General features: G+C 45.3%; 1 protein-coding gene across 3 annotated transcripts in view; it reads right to left on the bottom strand.

Moving 5' to 3' along the window:
* USP4 (ubiquitin specific peptidase 4) overlaps nt 1-23,805 on the bottom strand; it is a 156,066-nt gene that overhangs the window by 40,889 nt on the left and 91,372 nt on the right. For all 3 annotated transcript variants that reach the window (XM_054033998.1, XM_054033999.1, XM_054034000.1), the window contains one exon: nt 23,540-23,634. In XM_054033998.1, the coding sequence (XP_053889973.1) occupies nt 23,540-23,634 (95 nt within the window). The remainder of the gene's footprint in view (nt 1-23,539; nt 23,635-23,805) is intronic.

The following is a 23,805-nucleotide window of genomic DNA, read 5'->3' as shown; positions in this document are numbered from 1 at the left end:
ATTTTGCACGGTATAAGTAGGAGCATTGCCAGCAGATCGAGGGACATAATCATTCCCCTTTATTTGACATTGGTGAGGCCTCATCTGGAGTACTGTGTCCAGTTTTGGGCCCCACGCTACAAGAAGGATGTGGAAAAATTGGAAAGAGTCCAGCGGAGGGCAACAAAAATTATTAGGGGGCTGGAGCACATGACTTATGAGGAGAGACTCAGGGAACTGGGATTATTTAGTCTGCAGAAGAGAAGAATAAGGAGGGATTTGATAGCTGCTTTCAACTACCTGAAAGGGGGTTCCAAAGAGGATGGATCTAGACTGTTCTCAGTGGTACCAGATGACAGAACAAAGAGTAATGATCTCAAGTTGCAGTGGGGGAGGTTTAGGTTGGATATTAGCAAAACTTTTTCACTAGGAAGGTGGTGAAGCACTGGAATGAGTTACCTAAGGAGGTGGTGGAATCACCTTCTTAGAGGTTTTTACGGTCAGGCTTAACAAAGCCCTGGCTGGGATGATTTAGTTGGGGATTGGTCCTGCTTTGGGCAGGGGGTTGGATTAGATGACCTTCCAGCCCTGATATTCAATGATTGTGCTGCTGTGTTGCATCAGCAAATCCAGAAATGGTCGGAGGTTGATGGGCAGACAGGTTGAAAGCTTCATGAGGTCCAAGAACCAGAACTGCCTTGGGCCAAGTTGGGCTCGATGAGGATTACCTGAGCTCTGTCATGATGGATTTTTCACAGGACTTGTGGTATCAGTGGGATGAAAGGGAAGGCATATGTGAAGTGATCCGTCCAGGGTTACTTGAAGGGTGTCGCCCTTCAAGTCTCAGCCCAGAGCCACTCTGGAGCAGTACAGAGTGAGTTTTCTGTTCCCTGGTGAGGCAAAGAGATTGCAGGATGGTGTTCCTCCTTGGTTGCAGAGATCATTGAGAATGGAATCATGACTCTCCTATTCGTGGTTTGTTGAAAAAATGTCTGCTGAGAGTCTCTGCTAGGGAGTTGTGTATGTCTGGCTGGTATACTGTGTGACGGGTTAGATCACAGAAGCCTCCCCCTTGGGCGCTGCCAACTGACGTGCCAAGACTATTTCTGCCCCTGCTTTCCCTGCCAGCTCGGGACCCCAGCACCCTGTCGTGTTGAGCCAGACATGCCCATCTGCTCCAACACAGACCCAGGGTCTGAATTACTTGCCCCAAAAGCTGCAGACTTAACTGAAAGCAGTTTACAGAAATGTTCCTGCCTTTAACACTCAGATGCCCAACTCCCAATGGGGTCCAAACCCAAATAAATCTGTTTTACCCTGTATAAAGCTTATACAGGGTAAACTCAACTTGTTCGTCCTCTATAACACTGATAGAGAGATATGCACAGCTGTTTGCCCTCCCCTTCCCCCGGGTATTAATACATATTCTGGGTTAATTAATAAGTAAAAAGTGATTTTATTAAATACAGACAGGAGGATTTAAGTGGTTCCAAGTAATAACAGACAGAGCAAAGTGAACTACCAAGTAAAATAAAATAGAACACGCAAGTCTATGTTTAATACAGTAAGAAACTGAATACAGCTAAGATCCTCACCAGTTTCAGAATGCTTCCTTTTATAGACTAATCTCCTTTTAGTCTGGGTCCAGCAATCACTCACACCCCTTGCAGTCACAGTCCTTTGTTCCAGTTTCTTTCAGGTATCTTTGGGGGCGAAGAGGCCCTCTTTTTAGCCAGCTGAAGACAAAATGGAGGGGTCTCCCCTGGGCTTAAATAGACTCTCTTTTTTGGGTGGAGACCCCCTCCTCTCTCCTATGCAAAGTCCAGCTACAGAATGGAGTTTTGGAGTCACCTGGGCAAGTCACATGCCCATGCATGACTCAGTTCCTTACCAGCCAAGCCATATTCCTGGGAAAGCCCAGATGTGGACTGGTGTCTCCAAGTTCATTGTAGGCTTAAGTGTTTCTTGATTGGGCACTTACTGAGAATAGTTTTTTCTCAGGAAGCTGACCAACTGCTTCACTACAGCCTACTTAGAATCAAAAAAGTATGCAGCCAATATTCATAACTTCAAATACAAAAATGATACATACATACAAATAGGATCAATAGATTCAGTAGATCATAACCTTTACAGAGATATGTTACATGGCATATGTAGCATAAAACACATACATATACATATATACAGATATACTGTGACAGACCCAGACCAGTGGGGTACAGAGTCTGGTAGAAGGAAAATATACTGGTCACTGGATGAGTAGTTTTTTGTTCCCTGAGTGACCAGAGAAGGGGCTGCACTAGAGTAATCAGGAACCTGCTAGAACCAGTTAAGGCAGGCAGGCTAATTAGGATTCCTGGAGCCAATTAAGAAGAAGCTGCTAGAATCAATTAAGGGAGGCTAATCAAGGCACTTGGGTTTTAAAAGGAGCTCACTTATGTTTGTGGTACGAGTGTGAGGAGCTGGGAGCAAGGAGCTGAGAGTGAGAGGGTGTGCTCCTGGAGGACTGAGGAGCACAGGCGTTATCAGACACCAGGAGGAAGGTCCTGTGGTGAGAATAAGGAAGGTGTTTGGAGGAGGCCATGGGGAAGTAACCCAGGGAGTTGTAGCTGTCATGCACTGTTACCGGAGGCACTATAGACAGCTGCAGTCCACAGGGCCCTGGGCTGGAACCCGGAGTAGAGAGCGGGCCCGGGTTCCCCCCAAACCTCCCAATTGACCTGGACTGTTGGTTCTTCCAGAGGGGAAGGTGTCTGGGCTGTTCCCCAACCCACATGGTGAATCTCTGCGGCAAGAAAATCCGCCAATAAGCGCAGGACCCACCAAGATAGAGGAGGAACTTTGTCACACTGGTGTCAGCAGTGGGATCTTGGGGTGCACAGCGTGGCGGAAGAAGGAGGGTGATTAAAAAACAAAAACAAAAAAAAGGAGAGGGTTTATTTTTTTCACCACAATGGATGACGTAATACGGGCACTGATACAAGCTACGGTGGCCCAGCAGGAGGCTACCCGTGTCCAGGCAGCCGCCCAACAGGAGGCAGTGCGGCTGCAGCAAGAGACTAATCACCTGCCGATTGCTCGGTCTTGAGCAGCCTGGTCCATGTTGCGGGAACTGGTAAACTAGGTGAAGTCCCTTACAGAGCTGAACTGTGGCCATGATGGGACGCGGCTCATACGGGCCAGCCATTGGCTGCAGAAAGTGACACCGAAGGATGATGTAGAGGCATACCTTCTGGCCTTTGAGAGGACAGCCCTATGGGAGGCCTGGCCTCAAGATCAGTGGTCCGGCATCCTTGCCCCATTCCTGTGTGGGGAGGCCCAGAAGGCCTACCATGATCTGCCTGAAGAGGCTGAGGCAGACTACCCCCAGCTGAAAGCAGAGATCCTGGCCAGATCTGGGATAACGACAGCAGTGTGGGCCCAGTAGTATCACGGTTGGAGGTACCAGGAAGACAAAACTCCGCGGTCCCAATTGTATGACCTCATCCATCTCGCACGAAAGTGGTTGCAAACAGAGTCCCAGAGTCCAGAAGAGATACTAGCGGTTCTGGTCATCGACCGATACATGAGGGGACTACCACCAGACCTTCGTGCCTGGGTAAGCCAGAACGAACCCTCCACCTATGACGAGGTTGTCGCCCTGGTAGAGAGGCGAAGGACAGCGAGGGAGCTGACCCGACCAGTTAAGGAAGAGGCACCCTGAGTTAAACTAGCAGCACCAAGCCCTAAAGTTCGGGTGACTGGGCCACCAGGAGGGCCCAGGAGGAAAAAGAGAGAGGCTGAAGGCCCATCAGAGGCCATAAAGAGTTGAAGCACTGAGGGAGAAGAGAATCATGATGTTAGACTGCCCAAACCAAGAGACCGGGGAACACCTAGGGCTCCATACAGATGTTATGCCTGCGGGGAGTGGGGACACATAGCTGCACAGTGTCCCAATGCTGAGGAGCCTATGCAGTGTAACCTGGGGAACTGGGCAGATCCATGCTCCCTAATCCACCTTGTGGGGGTCTCACTAACCCCACATATGTATACCAGACCAGTGAAACTAAATGGGGTAGAGACCACGGAACTGGTTGATTCGGGGAGTGCTATCACGCTCATCTCAGGGAAGCTCGTGAAGCGTAGTCAGCTGCTATAGGCTAAACATACGGGGATAACATGTCCATGGGACAGTTAGTTACTACCCCACCATCCCAGTAAAAATCGAGATCCAAGGGAACACTACTGAGGTAGCAGCAGGTATAGTCCCTAAACTCCCATACCTGGTGCTCATAGGGAGGGACTTCCCAGGGTTTGGAAACTTACTCCCAGTAGGGGAATTGGAGAAAGATGGGAACCCTAAAATTGGTGAGGCATCCACAGCAGACTGTCAACCCCCAATCTTCTCTGAAATATCCCCAGATTTGTTCTCCACTCCCAGACAGGGTAGAAAGACAAAAAGGGAAAGAAGGGCAGCTAAGGCCTTGGGAACGCGAATACTGACCCAAAGCCAGAGGGTCGCTCTTGTAGGTAGGCAGATCCGTGCAGCTGAAAAGAAGGCCACTCAAGAGGGACAAGCACCTGAGTCTGACCCCCACCCTAATGCTTCTGAACCAGTAGAGGCAACAGAGACTGGGCCCCTAGATCTTGGGCAGATTAGCCCCGGGAGAGGAAATTTTGGACAGGACCAGGCAGAAGACCCAAGGTATGACAACATTAGGAAGGAGGTGACTGAAATAGATGGAAGGGAAAACCCAGGGACCAGGACCCTACTTCATAATGAAGAAGGATCTCTTATACTGGGTTGCACCAGTACTATGCAGGAGCAGAAGGTACAGCAGATCCTAGTACCTCAAAAACACCAGAACTCTGTATTAAGTCTTGCTCATAGTCATCTTTTTGGGGGACATTTGGGGGTAGAGAAGACCCTGGCACGAGTCCAACGATGGTTCTTCTTCATGTACTCCGGGCCAGAAGTGCAGAGGTATTGTGCCTCCTGCCCGGAGTGTCAGCTGCACAGTCCCCGTCCCCACTTGAGGGCACCTTTAGTACCCCTTCCCATCATAGAGGTCCCCTTCGAGCGAATAGCCATGGACCTAGTGGGAGCCCTGGAGAAGACGGCTCGGGGCCACCAATATATACTTGTTTTGGACTATGCTACTCGCTACCCAGAAGCCTCCCCCTGCGGAACACGGCCTCTAAAACTATAGCCAAACGGCTGGTGGGGATCTTTGCCCGAATGGGGCTACCGAAGGAGATATTAACTGACCAAAGAACCCCATTTATGACAAAGCTAATGAAGGACCGCTGTACGCTACTCCATATACATACCCTGAGAACTTCGGTCTACCATCTGCAGACTGATGGGTTGGTAGAAAGGTTTAACTGAACTCTCAAGGCTATGATAAGGAAGGTGGTAAGTCGGGACGGGAAGGATTGGGACACCCTACTACTTTACCTTATGTTCGCTATCCGGGAGATACCTCAGGCCTAAACTGGGTTTTCCCCCTTTGAGTTATTATACGGGCGTCACCCCCGTGGCATACTAGATATTGCCAAAGAGATCTGGGAAGAGGAACCCAATGAGAGGAGAAATATAATAGAGCATGTAATGCAGATGCGACACCGGATAGCCCGGGTTACCCCTATTGTACGGGAACATTTGGAGAAGGCACAGGAGGCCCAGTGAACCCATTACAATCACCAGGCAAAAGTGTGACAGTTCCAACCAGGGGATCAGGTTATGGTGTCGCTACCCACGGCAGAAAGCAAGCTTCTGGCCCAATGGCAGGGGCCCTATGAGGTGGTTGAACCCATGGGGGAAGTAACCTACAAGGTGCAGCAGCCAGGACGTAGAAAACAAGAACAGATTTATCACGTTAACCTTCTGAAACCCTGGCATGCACAACGGTCCAAAAAGACCTAACCCAGGAAAACAAGCCTTCCAAACAGGTGAGAGTGTCTCCCGATTTAACACCATACCAGAAGAATGAGGTGTCTGAGATGATCTTCCGGAACAAAGATGTGTTCTCGACAAAACCGGGTCGAACAACCGAGACATATCACCACATCGTCACGAACCCTGGGGCCAGAGTAACAATGAGGCCCTATTGGGTGCCAGTGGCAAAAAGGGAGGAAATAAAAGCAGAAGTAAAAAAAATGCTGGAGTTGGGGATCATCGAAGAATCCCACAGTCAGTGGTCCAGCCCAATCGTGCTGGTGCCCAAACCTGATGGCACCACAAGATATTGCAATGACTTCCGGTGACTAAACAAAGTATCCCAGTTTGATGAGTACCCCATACCTCGCATAGATGAGCTAGTGGACCGTCTGGGTAATGCCCGGTACTTGACTACCCTAGACTTGACAAAGTGGTACTGGCAGATTCCTCTTGCAGAAGACGCAAAAGAAAAGACTGCGTTCTCTACACCAGAGGGTCTTTTTCAATATACTGTCCTCCCTTTTGGACTACATGGGGCCCCCAGCTACCTTCCAGCGCCTCATGGACAAGCTATTACGCCCGCATAACAGTTATGCTGCTGCCTACTTGAATGATGTGGTCATTCATACCCCAGACTGGGAAACCCACCTGGAGAAGGTGGAAGCAGTCCTCGATACCTTCAGGCGAGCTGGCCTTACAGCAAACCCTGCCAAGTGTGCTGTAGGGTTTACAGAGGCCAAATGTCTTGGCTACATTGTGGGAAAAGGTTTGGTAAAACCCCAAGTGAATAAGTTAGAGGCCATCCAAAATTGGCCCCGACCAAGTCGCAAGAAACAAGTCCGGGCGTTCCTAGGTGTGGTGGGGTATTACCAACGATTTATCCCCCACTTTGCCACAAGGGCAAGCCCCCCGACAGACCTAGTGAAAGCCCATGGACCTGATCTGGTAAGATGGTCTGACGCAGCAGAGGAAGCATTCACAGACCTACGGACTGCCCTCTGCAGTAACCCTGTACTGATAGCCCCTGATTTCACTAAGGAGTTTATCCTGCAGACAGATGCATCGGAAGTAGGGTTGGGGGCCGTTCTATCACAGATGGTCGGGGAGGAGGAACACCCAATTCTATACCTCAGTCGGAAACTCCTTCCAAGGGAACAAAACTATGCAGTGGTGGAGAGAGAATGCCTTGCTGTAAAATGGGCCATGGAAACATTGCGCTACTACCTGCTCAGGCACAGATTTGTCCTCGTAACTGACCATGCCCCTCTTCAATGGATGCAGCGGAACAAGGAGAAGAACACAAGGGTGACCAGATGGTTCTTATCCCTCCAATCTTTCCAGTTTAGTGTGCAACACAGAGCAGGGAGCCATCATGGCAACGCCGATGGCTTGTCACGTGTGCACTGTCTGGCGTCCCAAGCTGCCCAATCCCTTGGCGTTGAGCAGGGGGGAGGGATATGTGACAGACCCAGACCAGTGGGGTACAGGAGTCTGGTAGAGGGCAAATATACTGGTCACTGGATGAGTAGTTTTCTGTTCCCTGAGTGACCAGAGAAGGGGCTACACTAGAGTAATCAGGAACCTGCTAGAACCAGTTAAGAAGCCAATTAAGAAGAAGCTGCTAGAATCAATTAAGGGAGGCTAATCAAGGCACCTGGGTTTTAAAAGGAGCTCACTTCAGTTTGTGATGGGAGTGTGAGGAGCTGGGAGCAAGGAGCTGAGAGTGAGAGGGTGTGCTCCTGGAGGACTGAGGAGCACAAGCGTTATCAGACACCAGGAGGAAGGTCCTGTGGTGAGAATAAGGTGTTTGGAGGAGGCCATGGGGAAGTAGCCCAGGGAGTTGTAGCTGTCACGCAGCTGTTACAGGAGGCACTATAGACAGCTGCAGTTCACAGTGCCCTGGGCCAGAACCCGGAGTAGAGAGCGGGCCCGGGTTCCCCCCAAACCTCCCAATGGACCTGGACTGTGGGTTCTTCCAGAGGGGAAGGTCTCTGGGCTGTTCCCCAACCCACATGGTGAATCTCTGCGGCAAGAAAATCCGCCAATAAGCACAGGACCCACCAAGATAGAGGAGGAACTTTGTCACAATATATATATATATACACACACACACACAAAGCATATTTCCATAAAGCCTTATAGGTGGCACCGTCACATACTGCTAGTAGGGTTATGTGGTATTTGATACTCCAATTCCAGAGGTCGACTGTCTCCACACACAGGAGGAGGGAATTTGTTCCCTCCTGCTTGTTTATGTAGAAGATAGTTGTCATTTTGTCCAACATTACTTGGATATGTCAGGATCAGATGAGCAGGAAGAATGCATTGCACGCCCAACAGACTGCCCTTAATTCCATTACATTGATGTATGTCCTGGCCTTCTGAGTGGTCCAGGTGCCTTGTGTGATGCGATTGTTTATATGAACTCCCCAATCTAATAAAGCAGCATCTGTGATTATAGTCACCTTGGGTACAGGTGTGAAGAAGGGAATTCCCACCCAAACTTTCTCCGGCTTTGTCCACTGAGTGAGCGAAGCCAAAACCTTGGTTGGAATTCTTACTTTGGCACTCATGATTAGTTTTTCTGGTGAGTAGACAGACTGAAGCCAGGTTTGTAGGCAGTGCAGATGGAGCCTGGCAAACGGTGTAACAAGGGTACATGAGGCCATATGGTCACGGAGGAAAAGGCAAGACTTGACTGACTTGACTGAGGGTGACCTGTTTTATTAGATCACTTTTGATGTGGAATCTCTCTGTGGGAAGACAGGCTATTGCTGTAGTTGAGTCCAGGGTTGCTCTTATGAAGTCTATGGACATCTTGGGTTTCAAAGTAGACTTTTTGAGGAAAGATAAACGAAGTAGGAATGCTGGGAGCTGACACAAAAGCTAATCTCCAGCAAAGCTCACTCTTGCTGAGGCAAATGGGTAACAGAGTAGCTCACAATTCTATGTAGCCACAGCAGCATGTTATGCAAAGCTAGCCCAAATGGAAAGAGTCTGAACTGGAAGCAGTCCTGCCCAAAGAGGAATCTGAGGAACCTTCTGTGGGATGGGTAAATGTCTATATGAAAGTACATGTCTTTAATATCAAGGGCCATGAACCAAGTGCCCCCTTTCAGAGAGGTGATTATTGATGTCAATGTGACCATGTGGAATTCTAATTTTTCGTTGAATACATTGTTGGTGAAGATCAAGAATCGGTTTCCATCCACTGGATTTCTTGAGGACCAAGAAATATGGGGAATAGAACCCCTTCCCCTGATATTGAGGGGGTACTGGTTCTATGACTCTTTTCTGGATAAGAGAATTTACCTCTTGAAGAAGAATCTCCTTGTGAGAGAGTGGTCCCTGAAAAGGAGCCAGGAAGAGGGTTTGTGGTGGGGAGGTGAGAAACTCAATAATGTAGCCTTAGTGGATGACGTCTAGTCCCACATGTCTGTAATTATTTTTGCCCAGCTGAGAGCAAAGAGGGTAATTCAGCTTCCAAAGGCATAAGAGACAACGAGGTATGCCAATAATGTCAGTACGCAGTCCTTGAACATACCATCAGAAAAACCCCTTGGATGATAGGTGAAGTTATGGCCCTTTACTTCTAACATGCAGGATCATATACACATTGATGATAGAACACCTGAGGAGATGGTGGTCTGGGCCTATAGGGTGGCTTGTGATGTTTCCTCTTCGAGGCCAGGGCATAAATGCCCAGGGAGCAGAGGGCTGTTCTAAAGTCTTTTTGAATGTGTCAAGAAACAATTGGTCTTCTCATTAAACAAGTCAGACATGTGAAAGGAAAGGTCCTCAATGGTACTCTGGACCATCTTAGGGAACCATGCAACCATGACTCATGCCTTTTGACTACAGCTCTAGTGATGGCTCTACGGGCAGTATCAGCTGTATCTACTGCCACTTGAAGTGATGTCTTGGCCAGCAGCCTGCCTTCATCAATAAGGGTTTGGTACTGGGCCTTGTTTTCCTGGGAAAGTCTGTTTTAAAGTCTGCAAACAGCATGGACAAAAATCAGTGATTTAAAAAAAAAAAAAAAAAAAAATATTGATTATTTAAATAGGGTTAGGCTAACTGTAACCCTAATAACGCGAGATTTGTAGAAGCGAGGAATGTGTGAGGCGAGTGGGAAAGAACTGTGTGAGAAGTTGCTGCGACCTTGTGTAGATAATATGGAATGTAGACTAAGAGTCTACATTAGTGAGCAAAACAAGATATCAGAATGACCTATGTATAAACAAAATGCAGCTGTTGCTTATTATTGTCTGTAACAAAAGGTATAAATGCTTGCTGTAATTGTTTACCTGTTGAAAGACCTGCTTAGCTCTCTCCCTCTGCGCAGTTGTGAGAGTTAATAAAGCATCTGACTTGCTGTACCCAAACAAATAGTGAGAACTCTGTTTTTCTCCGACAATAGTTTTAATTAAGATATATCTTTGAGCTATAATGTCTCATAATGGAATAGGGGTTATAAATTCTAATTCTATAGTGTGAGACAATATATTCATGTAATGTTTAAGAAAAAAGTTCTGTTAATGAGTTCCAATAGTTCATGGATTAGGGACCCAATCGTATGGGGTTCCAGGGGCTTCTGTATAGATTATTTAGCTTAATCTACCCAATGGGACTCAGTGCTCAGCCAGAAGATACCATCAGAGATGCTTAGTTTTGCAGTTCTCAAACTGTGGATTTGTGTCTCCAGAAATAATATGCTTGTTAACCGCAAAAATGTTTTTAGATAAATAAAATAAATAATATATAGAAGTGAGAAATAACAGACTTCAACCCTATTGTCCCTCTGCAAATTTGTGTACACAGAGTCAATCCCTTACCTTTCTCTAAAAGTGCAAAGTTTCAAAAAGTTCAGTGAATAGAAGATTGTTGGGGGTGGAATAGATCTCGACAACGAGAAGAAGTCTGGAGATAAATGTGAGAAGGGAGGGACAGGCAGTAGAAACAAAAGTGAAACTGTTTGAGCAGCATATTCCAGAAGTCTTGAGGTCTTTCTGAGTGTAGCTTTCATTGATTTGAGATCTACCATACCATTCTCTCACCAGAAGGGAAAACCTATAATGGCAGCAGGCCATAAAAGAGACCCAGTTTGGGAATATTTTAATGAAGTTCCTCTATCTGTGGGTAAGACAGACATGCGTGCAAAATGCAAACAGCGCAACAAAGAAATGCAAGGCCTGCTTGCCCGAATGAAACAACATCATGAGAAGTGTTCCTTCTCAGGAGGAAGCTGCATGGAAGATGATGAAAGGAACATGTCTGAATATGCAGGATCTTCAGGTTGGTAAACTTTTTTATTTCATACTTCTTTCTTAAGGACTGCCTGTCTTCCTTCTCGACTATTCTTGAATTCTCATGTTTGAGCAAAAAATATAGTAGTTACTCCACTGTACTATAATTTTAGATGCAGTTGTGATAAAAAAATAAATAGCTGAAATACGCAAATCTTCCTTTTACAATTTCACCTTGCAATAGTACTGACTGTCAGTGAATGCAATGAGTAATACTAAATGAGCAGTATGGTAATAATAATTAAATAACTGCATTGACTTATTTGATTTAGGAGAATCCATCCTCAACATACAGGAATCTGAAGACTATCCACCTTCAAGATCACCATCATTTTCTATAGTTTCAGAGTTATCTGCCAAAAGGAAAAAAGAAATACTCCATCATCCAGAAATAACCATAGATAAGTCTGTGATAAGAACCAGCAGATTACAAAAAGAGGTAATTGATGAAAAAAATTGCCCGGTTTGTTTATGCAACAAACTCTCCTTTCCATACAATTGAGAACCCACACTTAATTAACATGGTTTAGGTATTAAGACCAAGATACAATCCACCCAACAAAGCAGATGTTGCAGGCAAATTGCTGAATAAAGTGTATGAAAGAGAAATTGAGCAGTGTGCAAAAGGGCTAGAGGGTAAAATTGTTAACCTGAGTCTTGATGGGTGGAGCAATGTCCAGAATGATCCTGTTGTATGCGCTTGTGTGACAACAGAAAAACAGAATGTCTTCCTTACAGAAACAATTGATACATCAGGAAATGCACACACAGCAGAATATTTACAAGAAGTAGCAGTAAAAGCTATAACAAACAGTGAAAAAAATTCAAATGTCTAGTACGCAGCTTGGTCACAGACAATGCTGCAAATGTATCCAAGAGGAGAAGAAATTTAGAAGAGAATCCCAAGCTAATAATGTATGGTTGCAGTGCTTATTTGATGCAAGTCCTAGCCAAAGATTTCATTGTTCCAGAAATAAAGGCTAATGTTGAAATTCCAAATTCCTTCCGTAACAACCAATTTGCATCAGCTGCTCTGAAAAAAGTGGGAGGGACCAAGCTAACTCTCCCACAAGACATGCGATGGAACTCGGTAGTGGACTGTTTTGAGTACTATATCAAGAACTGGCCTAATCCAATGACAGTTTGTGAACAAAATCTTGAAAAAAAATAAATGGCACTGTCACAGCCAAAGTTCTCAACATTGGTCTAAAGAGAAATGTTGAACACATGCTGAGTATCCTGAAGCCTATTCCTGTAGCCTTGAACAAAAGGCAGGGAAATAGCTGTTTTATTGTTGATGCTGTTGAAATCTGGAAGTAACTGAGTGAGATCTTAAAGAGAAATAGGCAATGACAGAGTTAAATTACAAGCATTAAAAAAAACGAATGGGACAAGCACTATCTCCAGCTCATTTTCTTGCAAATATTCTCAATACTCGGAACCAGAGTCAAATCTTAACTGCTGAAGAAGAGGAGTTGGCTATGACATGGACATCCAGCAATCGTCCCTCCATAATGCCAACTATAATAAACTTCAGAGTTAAGGGTGAACCATTCAAGAAATATATGTTTGCTGATGATGTTTTAAAGGAAGTGAACTGGTGGAAGTCACTTAAGCACCTGGATTCAGAGACTGCTGAAGTAATAATCTCACTTTTAACAGCAGTAGCTTCTTCTGCTCGTGTAGAAAGAATATTTTCCTCCTTTGGACTAAGTCATTCCAAATTGAGAAATCGTTTGGGACCTGAAAAAGCACGAAAGCTTTCTTTCTTTTCCAGATTATGAATAAACAGGAAAATGAAGGTGAAGACGACTGAGTTAGCTGCAGAAGCCAATATTTTAAGTTTCTCATGTTGACCTGGTGACAGTTGATTTAATTTTCTCTTTTTCCTAAACTATTTTAGTTAAACAATTAACAAAAACAACCTGATTTTAAAAAAAACTTGACTATTTAAGTTCAAAAATTCATGTGCTTGTTTTGTTAAAATATGATACGTTTGCTGTTGAAGAAAAAAATCCAGAATACATAACATTGTTGTTTTAGTTAAATAAAATAATTTAAATGTCTGTCTGGTGATGTTCTCCTCCTAATACAGCATGGCAAGAAAGTCCTCCAAATTTAATGATTAACCTGTTGAACTGGAGATAGTTCACCTCGCAGTGACTTCATAAATATCAGCTTCAATTACCTTTGGTAAATGGAACAACCAAACAATCATTTGTTTTCTGATATCGATGTAAAACTAATCTGAAAAGTTTTCAAAATAAATCACTTTAAAAATGTATAGTGTGTACCTTCTAAAAATGAAATCTACATCTATCTCTGAGTTGTGAAGAATATGTATTAAGTTTTTAACAACAAAAATGCACTTTTATGTAGAAATCCATGATTAAATTGAGTCTTCCTGACTAGTGATTTAAATCACAATTTAAATCAATTTGATTTAAATCTAATCCACCCTGTCTGCAAATTTGACATAATTCAGGAAATCATTGTTTGCTAACAACTCCTGGTACTTAATAACTCTGAACTGTGGATTAGTCATCAAGAATGCTTTCCTACCCAAAAGGTCGAGGTGTTTAGCGCCCTTGTCAGTTGGGGGAGTCTTGGAGTACTACACCCTAGACTTTTCTCTAGCCACTTGCACTACTAAGGAGTGTGGCACTAGATGAGTGAATAAAAACTCTGCCCCTTTAGCTGGCATGAAATATAATTTCTCAGCTTTCCCTGGGGTAGGGGCACAAGAGGCGGGGGTATGCCACACTTATCTAGTGGAGCCCAAAATGGTTTGGCTAACTGGAAGGGCCACTCTCAAAGGGCCAGAGGATGTCCAATAGGTCCTATTGCATATCCTGGACCGCTCTGAGAGGTATATGCAGCTCAGTGCCACACACTGCAACAACTCCTGATACTGCTTGAGGTCATCAAGTAGAAAAGGCGATGATGAAGCAATTGCCTCATCTGACGAGAAGGATGACATACCTATTGGAACTGGTGCAATCGGCTCCATCTCATCCACCAAGCATTCGGACAGAGCCCGTTGGTACTGGCTGGGAGAGGAGGATCAGTGTGATTCCTGCACAGATCCAGGGTGCCTACTGTAAGGATCCCAAAGGCCCCAGGGCAATCAGTAAGGATTGACCAGAGAAGGAGTGGGCCAAGGCATCGGGTACCAGCAGTCCCCTGGGTAGCCATATTCAGAAGGACGTGGACAGTTCCAATACCTTCTTTGGTCTCCAACCGGGCTTGTTTCCCCTGCGGGTGGGAAGCTTCCTCTAGAGTGTCAGATTCACTTGATGAAATGATAGGCCCTTATGCCGGTGGTGCTGACAGTACTGATGGGAAGATGGTTGCAGACATAGTCGTTGAGGATACTCTTCCCCCCAAGCTGGTTTTCCTAGATGTAGGGATGTCTTTAAGAAGAGCCCAGCCTGATAGCAGGAGAGACTGTGGGTGTGACAGAGCAAATATATCCTCCAGTGAGGTAAAGGCTTTAGTCTTCCTTTTGGTTTGGGGAGCCCCTGAGGAGGGTATTGGCAGATCCTGGTCATTCAAGGGTCTAGTGTTCCGACAGCTCCATTGTGGAATCCCCTGATGGTGTCCCAGCACTGATCTCCCAGATGGAACTGCTAGGTACTGATCATTAGATATGTGGAATGGAGCTGGAGTCAGTATTGTCACATCCTTCTTCCTTTGGCCAATCCTTCTTGGACAGAAGGTTTATGCAGACCTAATTCTTTAGGACCCACACACAAGGGCTCACCTGACTTTGATTGAGATGGGGAGGAATCTTTTCTCGTAGAGGCAGATCTGGACAGAGATCTGTCCTTACGCCTATATTCTTGTTCCCTACTCTAGTGAGAGGGTTTCTTAGACTTAAAGAGATTTTGCCTCAACTCTGGAGCTCATGCTCAGAGGGGTGCTGCTCACCTTCTGAACCCCTTTTACAGGGTGGTCTCCAGAGTTTGAATCCGAATGGGGTGTCATGGCCTGCTCCATGAGGTGCTTCTGCAGATGGAGCTCATGAATTCAGAGAGAAAAGGAGTGGAAGATGCTGCACTTGGTGGTAATATGAGCCTCCCCAAGACAATAAAGGCAGCCCTGGTGGTTGTCACTAATGGAGAAGGAAGGGGGGTGGGAGATACAGTTCTTGAACCCCAGAACTTTTGCTATAGTCCCCCTTTGCAGGGAGAAGCACTGCAAGGTGGGGAGAACTAAATGTATTGCGATAACTATAAAAACACTAAGCTAATACAAAGTATTTAAATTTATTCATACATTCACAGCAAAGGAAGATCAAAACAGACACGGAGGATTCTGACTGAGACCATGTGGCGGTAAGAAGGAACTGGAGACCTGTCAGTCCAGACTGCCCTGTATACTTTCAGTTTGGAGCACAATTTTGTTTTAGTATTCTATATAGTTTATTTTATGTAATGTTAGAAAGATTGAGAGTTTGGTTGGAGTGTTTAATGGCGACTTGTAGGTGAACTATCTTCTCAAGAGGGAGAAACCGCCCCTGTGTTAAGGGACCTAAACATATTCTTCTCTAGGATTTCAAAGAGAAGTGATATGTAGCACCTGGTTTATCATCAAGGCCATTTCACCTTGTTTTATTCTGATATACAGATGAATTTTACCACAAGCAACAGATTTTGCAGGAATGTTTAGGGATGGTGTTAACCAAGAGCTTAAATTAAGCCATAACAATTGGCCTTTTCATCCCTTTCCTTTCCAAAGAAAAAGACTTTGTTTAAACCCAGACAGAGTTTTCTTTTATAGGCACTCTAAAGTCTTCATTCATTTAACGTTAAGGAAAATGAGTATACAAAGGGGTTACTCACCTTGTGCAGTAACTGCAGTTCTTCGAGATGTGTCCCTATGGGTGCTCCACTTCTGGTGTGCATGTGCCTCTCAAGCCCTCGATCAGAGATTTTCTGTTAGCAGTATCTGTTCAGCCTGCACATGCTCCTATGTATCCTTATACCACACCAGACTATACAGGCTATGCAAGCAGATCACCCTGAGTTCCCTTTCTCTCTCCTAATGCCCTAAGAGAACAGTCCAAAGCAGAGGGGAAGGAGGGCAGATAGTGGAGCACCCACAGGAACACACATCTCAAACCTCTTCTTCTTCTTCAAGTAGTGTTCCTGTGGGTGCTCCACTTCAGGTGATTCCCGAGCAGTATCCCAAAGGGAGGAGGGAGATTTGGAATTGAGTCCAGAACTGAAGATAGCACCGCATTACCAAGTGCCGCATTGGATCTGGCGGCATGAATTAAGGCATAGTGTTTAGAAAATGTGTACTGAAGCCCATGTAGTAGCCCTACGTATCTCAGATGCTGGAATGTTCTTGAGTAATTCTGTGGATGTTGCCTGTGATCTGGTAGAATGAGCTATCACCTCTGGAGGGGGTAGGGGGAGATGAACACCACTGGTGGGAGACTATATTGTAACAAGCAATAATACACCCAGAGATACACCTCAACACTCTCTGGGGAGATATTGTGGATCCCTTGGATCTGTCTGTGATGGAAACAGTCTAAGTGCCTTCCAAAATTGTTTGATTATACCTAGGTAGAAGGCCAACACCCTTCTAACATCTAAGATATGAAAACAGGTTTCCTGCTGAGACTTATGCAGTTTTGGACAAAAACACTGGTTAAGATGAAATTCCAATAGTACCCTAGGTAAGAATTTAGGGCATGGGCATAAAGATACCTTGTCCTTGAAGAACACTGGAAAGGGGGATCTGCCATCACGGCCCCAATTTCTCCAACCCTATGGGCCAATGTGATAGCTACTAAAAACGCCAGCTTCATAGATGAGTTATGCACGTTGCCACTGGTTCAAATAGAGGTCTTGTGAGATATTTAAGTACCACGCTGAGACCCAAGTTGGAGCGGGGTCCTAATCTGGGGAGTAGAGATTCCCAAAACCCTTAATAAACCTTAATGACATAGGATGAGTAAATATGTATACCCTTTCTACTGGAGGATTAAACGCTGATATTGCAGCCAACTGAACCTTAGTCAAGCTGACAACCCTGATTTCTTTAGATCCAACAGGTAATCCTGGATGACATAGCAATACAGATTCAAGCACAAGTCAGTGACAATGACACCAATGGTAGCATCTCAGATTTCTGCAGGTAAGTAATTTGGGTTGACTCCTTTTTACTGTTCAGTAACACCTGCTACACTTCTGCAGAGCAGGAAGATTCTAACCCTACGAACCAGTGAGGAAACATGCTCGGAGGTGGAGAACCCCTATGATGGGGTGAAACACATGATCTGCACCCTGGGAAAGGAGATGGGAAAAGGTCAGAAATTTGAATGACAACTGGACGCACAGGTGGAGTAGATAAGAGTGCCAAGCATATATCAGCCAGATCAGTACTGTAAGGATAACCATAGCTTTGTCTTGTCTGATCTTGTTCAGCACCCTTAGTATTAGTTGTGTTGGAGGAAATTCTTAGACCAGACCCTTCGTCCAAGGGTGGTGGCTAGCGTCCTCTTGAGCAGAATAGAGGACACTTATTGTTCTTGGACATGGAAAAGAGATCCACCTGTACAAATCCCCACCTTTGAAACACACTGGAAACTCTGAAAGACCAACTCCCATTCGTAGTCCTAGGAGATGCGCCTAGTGAGAATGTTCACTGTGGCATTCTGAATGCCTGGGAGACAGACGGCTGAAAGATTGGATCTGATGGGTTATACACCAGTTCCACAGTTTCATAGTTTTGGCGCACAGGGAGATGGATCTTGCTCCTCCCTGTTTGTTGATATAGAACATGCAGGTCACATTGTCTGTCATGATCCTGATTTGCCCCAGTGAGGGGTAAGAAATGAAAGCAAGTGTTCTTGACTGCCCCAAGTTCTAGCAGGCTGAGGTGGAGACTGGTTTCCTGAGGTGGCCATCTGCCCTGAGTGGTGAGGGCACTGAGATGACCCTATCCCAAAAGTGATTCATTTGCTGTTATGGTTGTTGCTGGAGCTAGGTGAATGAAAGGGATGCCTGCACAAACGCTGGGCTAATTCTTTTCCACCAGTCTAGGGAGTTCCTCATCTATAGGGGAACTGTGACCTGTCTGTCCAAAGTGTCTCTGGCCAGTGAATAAGTCATTCTGAGCCAGCCATGAAAGCAGCAGAGGGATAGCTTTGCATGGTCAGTCATGAAGGTGCAAACTGCCATGTGTCCCAGGAGCTGTAGACAGTTCCTTATTGTAGTTCAAGGACTTCCTTGAAATGTCCTGACCCGACCTGACAAAGTTATGAACCTGTTTGTGGGAAAGGTAGGATCTACCAATGAATCCAAGTATGCTCCTATCAACTGTATTTTCTGTACAGGGGCTAATTGTGGATTTTCTTGCATTTAGATGTAAACCCAATTCCTGAAAAAGAGAGAGCAGAAGACAGCACTGCTTCATAAAATCAGCCTTTGAGCAGCGATTTGTCAGGGTACAGGAAGACTAGAATCTCTTCTCATCAGAAGTAAGCAGCCACTACCACCAGGAACTTTGAGAACACCTGTGGAACCAGAGAGAGGCCGAAGAGAAGTACTCAGTATTGAAAATGATCCTGCCCTATAGTAAAATGTACGTTTTTCCTCTGTGATGGGTATCTTGCTATATGGAAATAGTTGTCTTGTAAGTCAAAGGTTGAAAACAAATCACCTGCCTCTACTGAAGGGATTATAGCTGCCAGAGTCATCACCCTACGTATAACAACTGCTTTGAAGATGGACCTGGTAGTGTTGTCTGTGGCCTCCAAGGACACTTGAAAAGTGAGAAGATGGACTGAAATTGTTCCCTATGTTTCCCTGTGGAAGAAATTTCAGTAAATTTATTATAGCTTGTAAAATTATATTTAGTAATGATCACCTGATAGTTTGTGATCTGAAATTGCAGGGTCATGGATGAATAAGATTTCCATCCAAAAAGGTCTAGCCTCTTTTGGTCCTTACAGGGTAGATCTGAAGTAGTGTTGCTTACGCCTCTCATTTACCGCACGCACCACAAGGGAGTGAGGTGGAGGGCTGGAGAAGAAAAATTCTGAGGGGGAACATAATATTTCTTACCTGTCCCTTTACAATAGTAGTGGGTGTTTGCCACACAGTGTTAGCTGAGTCCAGGAATGCCTCATTAATGGTGGAAGTTGATGACTGTACAATGTATAGCTGTTTGTGGTCTGGCAAATTGCTGGCAATGTGCAGTCCAGGGATCCCACCACCCTTGTTGTCATGCACAAGGCTCTTCTCTGTGAATGTCAAAAAACAGGTTCCTACACAGAAACATAGGAGAACCCTGTACAGAGATAGAGACTGAATGGAAGTCTCCCTTATTCTCCTCAATATCCTCCCAATGAGCGGGGAGAGGCACCAACCGAAAAGGGTGGAGAGTCCTATGGTACCAGAGGATGATGGTAATCTGGGGATCGAGGTCTCAGTACCAAGAGACACTTGGTACCCATGAGCAGTGGGGACTCTAGTTCATCTATCTCAGACAAGTCCTTAGAGTACATTGAAATGGGTTATCTAGGAAGGTGGTGGAATCTCCTTCCTTCGAGGTTTTTAAGGCCCGGCTTGACAAAGCCCTGGCTGGGATGATTTAGTTGGGGATTGGTCCTGCTTTGAGCAGGGGGTTGGACTAGATGACCTCCTGAGGTCCCTTCCAGCCCTGATATTCTATGATTCTTGCGGTACCGAGCGGCGGATCAGTACCAATGTGGCCGAAGTAGATGGTACCACTGATTGGGAGCGTACCATCCCAGGGACCATTGGTATCTGGAGCTGTGGTTTACCGGGCATCAAGGGTGCCAGTAGGCAGGTACCAGTGGCGGGCTGTAACCGATGATTCCACCCTGAAGTGCTTATCCTTGCCCTCCTTGTCTCTCATAGATGGTACCATCTCTGAGCTGCGTTTCTCTTTAAAGCTCTGGGACTCGCCGGCCCCACTGGTACTAGAGGAGGAGTCTTTCATCTCTATGGTACCAAGCCAAGAGGTCGAAGCTTCTGAGACCATAGATCTAACAAAGGACAAGATCAGTTTTGTATGATGACAGGCCAAGTGCCTCTTCTTTGATGCTTTCCCTGAGGCTTTCCATAGCCTTCCCCTTTCTAGGGAAAACCTGCAACCGCTGTTGAAGGGATGCTGGATTTGTCCAGAGACAGGCGTACAGTGGAAGTCTCCTGACCTGACTCAGAAGTGGGTAGAAGTGCCCTCAACAGCAGCCTCAGTTTAATTTCCCTGTTCTTCCTTGCCCCAAATTTGAAGGCCAGACAGAAGTTGCTCTTCTGGGAGACATGGGACTCCCCCAAGCAACAACACACTTGGAGTGGCCACCACTTACTGACATAGCCTCTCGACAAGAAAGGCAACATTTGAAACCTTGGAAGCCAGGCATGCCCTGCCAGGAGAATAAGGCTCCCGGAGGAACAGGAGGGAGACAAAACAAGTAAATCCTCTCATTACTCATAGCTAACTAATTATAAACTATCTACTAACAACTAAATTCACTACCTAATCCTAAACCAAAAACTATGGATAAACTGTACAAGCTGAGGCACGCTCAGGGCCGGCTCTGGCTTTTTGGCCACTCCAAGCAAAAAAAAAAAACAAACAAACACGGGGCAGCCAGAACGGGAAAGCAAAAAAAAACCTGCAGCGCAGCCGGAGCGCGGGTGCAGGGGGACGGGGAGGGAGCGGGCGGGCGGGAGAGAGAGAGAGAAGGGGGGCAGCCAAGGCTACAGCAGGGCGCTGCCACGCGGCCCCTCCCGCCAGGAGGGCTCTGCTCCGGTTGGTGGGGAGGGAAGGACGAGGACTGCCCTGCCGGGCGCCTCTTGGAACAAAAAAAGGCGGCTGTGCCACCCTAGGATTGGGCTGAATGCCGCCTCGTTCAATCTGCCGCCCCAAGCACCAGCTTGCTCGGCTGGTGCCTGGAGCTGGCCCTGGGCACGCTCAAGGCAGACACGCTAAGGCTCCATCTCAGGCCAAAGCAGTTGAGAAGTAACTGAAGGCAGTTCACCCACGCATCCCTATATAGTCTTGGTGTGCGGCATCAGGATACAGAGGCTACATGTGCAGGCCAAACAAACACTGCTAACAGAAAACTCTCCAGTCAAGGGCTCAAGAACACCTGCAGTGGAGCACCCAAAGGGACACTACTCGAAGCACCAGCTAAAGTTGATAAACAGAAATTGTGGGATTTGTATAGCATTTAAGATTCCGAATATTCATTAACGACTTGTTACAAGACCATTCTTAGAATGGCTTCTTTTAAGTAACTGATTTAAATACTCTTCCCCCCACCCATAGGATTTAGTTAAGATTAGAGAGACAAGGTGAGTGAGGTAATATCTTTTACTGAACCAACTTCAGTTGGCGAGAAAGACAAGCTTTCGAGATACACAAAGCTCTTCCTGAGGTCTGGGAAAGGTACTCAGATGTTCCAGCTAAATACAAGGTTGAACAGATAGTTTAGCATAAGTAGTTAGCACTAGTTATTGAAGTTGGTTCAATAAAAGCTATTACCTCACCCACATTGTCAGTCTAATATCCTGCGACTGACATAGCTACGACAGCACTGCATATAACAATTAATTAAGATTGGAAAAAGTGAGTATTTATAAACTATTTAGCTCATCCATAATAAACCAGGCAGGACTTACCTACCCTTTGCCATGTATAAACTTTTTCAGTTATTTATGACACACAGAGAGGACTGAGTATTGATTTTGGGACTAATGAACCTTGGCTGTAGTTTACCTACATAAAAGTGTCCCATCCAAGTGCAGACCCATTCTCTAAAGTGTAATCTCTATTAAAAGCTGTCCACAGAGTCATAGAGAAGCAACGGTAATTGAAGTAGCCATTGCATGTTGTTTGTGTTTTGTTTATATTTTCCTTTCTTTAATAAGGAAATAGTCATAGTTAATAACTGCGACTGTTTTGCTTGTCTTCAATCCTGGTGTCCCCTAAGACAGTGATTTTCAACCTTTTTTCATTTGCAGCCCCCTTTGGAAATTTCAAATGGAGGTGCAGACCCCCTTGGAAATCTATTGTTGAGTTGAATTCTGTTCAGTCAGTTTTCAGTCTAAGTCTTTCGCGGACCTCAAACTTAGTCCGTGGACCCCTGGGTTGAGAACCACTGTCCAGAGGCATAAAAAGGACCGTGTGTGACTAAAACAGTGGGAGTGATATCCCTGAGTTGGTATTAAGAGACATAATTATTAAGATTTGGCCTATTTCTTGTTTTTCTAGACTATACATTTTAATAATTTGGGGGATTATATAACTTGGCACTCAATAACTGAAGACACTGCTTTCTACCCCACAACATGTCAACCACAAGGAACAAACTACACAGAATCCAAATGTTCTTCCAAATAATTGTAACTTGTCCCACAATGACGAAGTTCACAATTACAGCTGCAGGAAATAACATACTGAGAGCTTTTTGGAAACTCTGGTACTACTACTCAATGACAATGCCACAACAACTAGAGTGACAGGACAGCACAAGACTGCAATGTCATGCAGTGATCATCCTTAAATGACATATCAGCTACTTCACAAGAAACAAACACCAGCAAAGGCAACAAAACAGCTTTCTAAAACAAAGCCTCAGACTAAAACCCATTTTTTTAGACAAAGAGGAAGAATGGTCTTGCGGTTAAGGAACTGCCTTAAGGACTCTAGGTTCAATTCCCACATCTGTCTCTCACTTCCTATGTGACCTTGGGTAAGTTGTTTTCTCTCTCTGGCTCAATTCTTCATCTACAAAATGGGGGTAATACTACTTCCTTTCTTCCACCCTTTGTCTATTTAGACTGTAACCTCCTTGGGGCAGAGACTGTCTCTTACTTCGTATATGTACAGCACCCAGCACAAGGGAGCCACAAATTCTGTTGAAGTCTCAAAGGCATTACAGCAAGACAAATAAGTAACAGAAGATCAAAATAAGTTGGCAGCATCCCTATAAATTATAGAACATAAGCACAAAGTGACTAGAAAATAATCACTCAGACTTAAGAGCTCCTCAGACTAGAGACCTTGACTTATATCAGGAAAGCACTTAGCACACTGTGATCACTACTGGAAATAAAGCATATCCACTGAGGGGACATGCATGAGAACGGTGCCCCCAGACTGCCCAGTTAGCTCCTAGTTAAAGACATAGGGCCAAAGAGCAGCAACTACATGAAGGACAACCTACAGGCAGGCTGGGGGTTGGAAAAAACATTTCAGCTTGTATATATAGAAAGCCCAAAATCTCATCTCCTAGCACATTCTTCTCAACACTGCACTTTCCAAAGAGATGGTTACTCACACAAAGATGTTGTCTTTTGGCATGATGTGACTTAACCCTTCATCCATTTGGAAAATTTTGTGGAATCGGTGATTATAAACATCTGTCACCACCATCTAAAAGAGTGAAGTTAGAGACAGTTAGACAAACTAAAATAATTCACAATTCTAGAAACAGTTCCTCATTTTTCTTTCTCAGACATTTTTCATGTACACGTCACCAAAGTGTTGATGGAGACTCTATAGTGACACCTTATGGTTGATCCGACATACTATTAACTGAATCTA

The sequence above is a fragment of the Malaclemys terrapin genome, chromosome 7 (genome assembly GCF_027887155.1).
Source record: "Malaclemys terrapin pileata isolate rMalTer1 chromosome 7, rMalTer1.hap1, whole genome shotgun sequence".
NCBI classification, from domain to species: Eukaryota; Metazoa; Chordata; order Testudines; family Emydidae; genus Malaclemys; species Malaclemys terrapin.
Note: the sequence above shows the minus strand (reverse complement) of the source record. Positions and strands in the feature narration are given on the sequence as shown.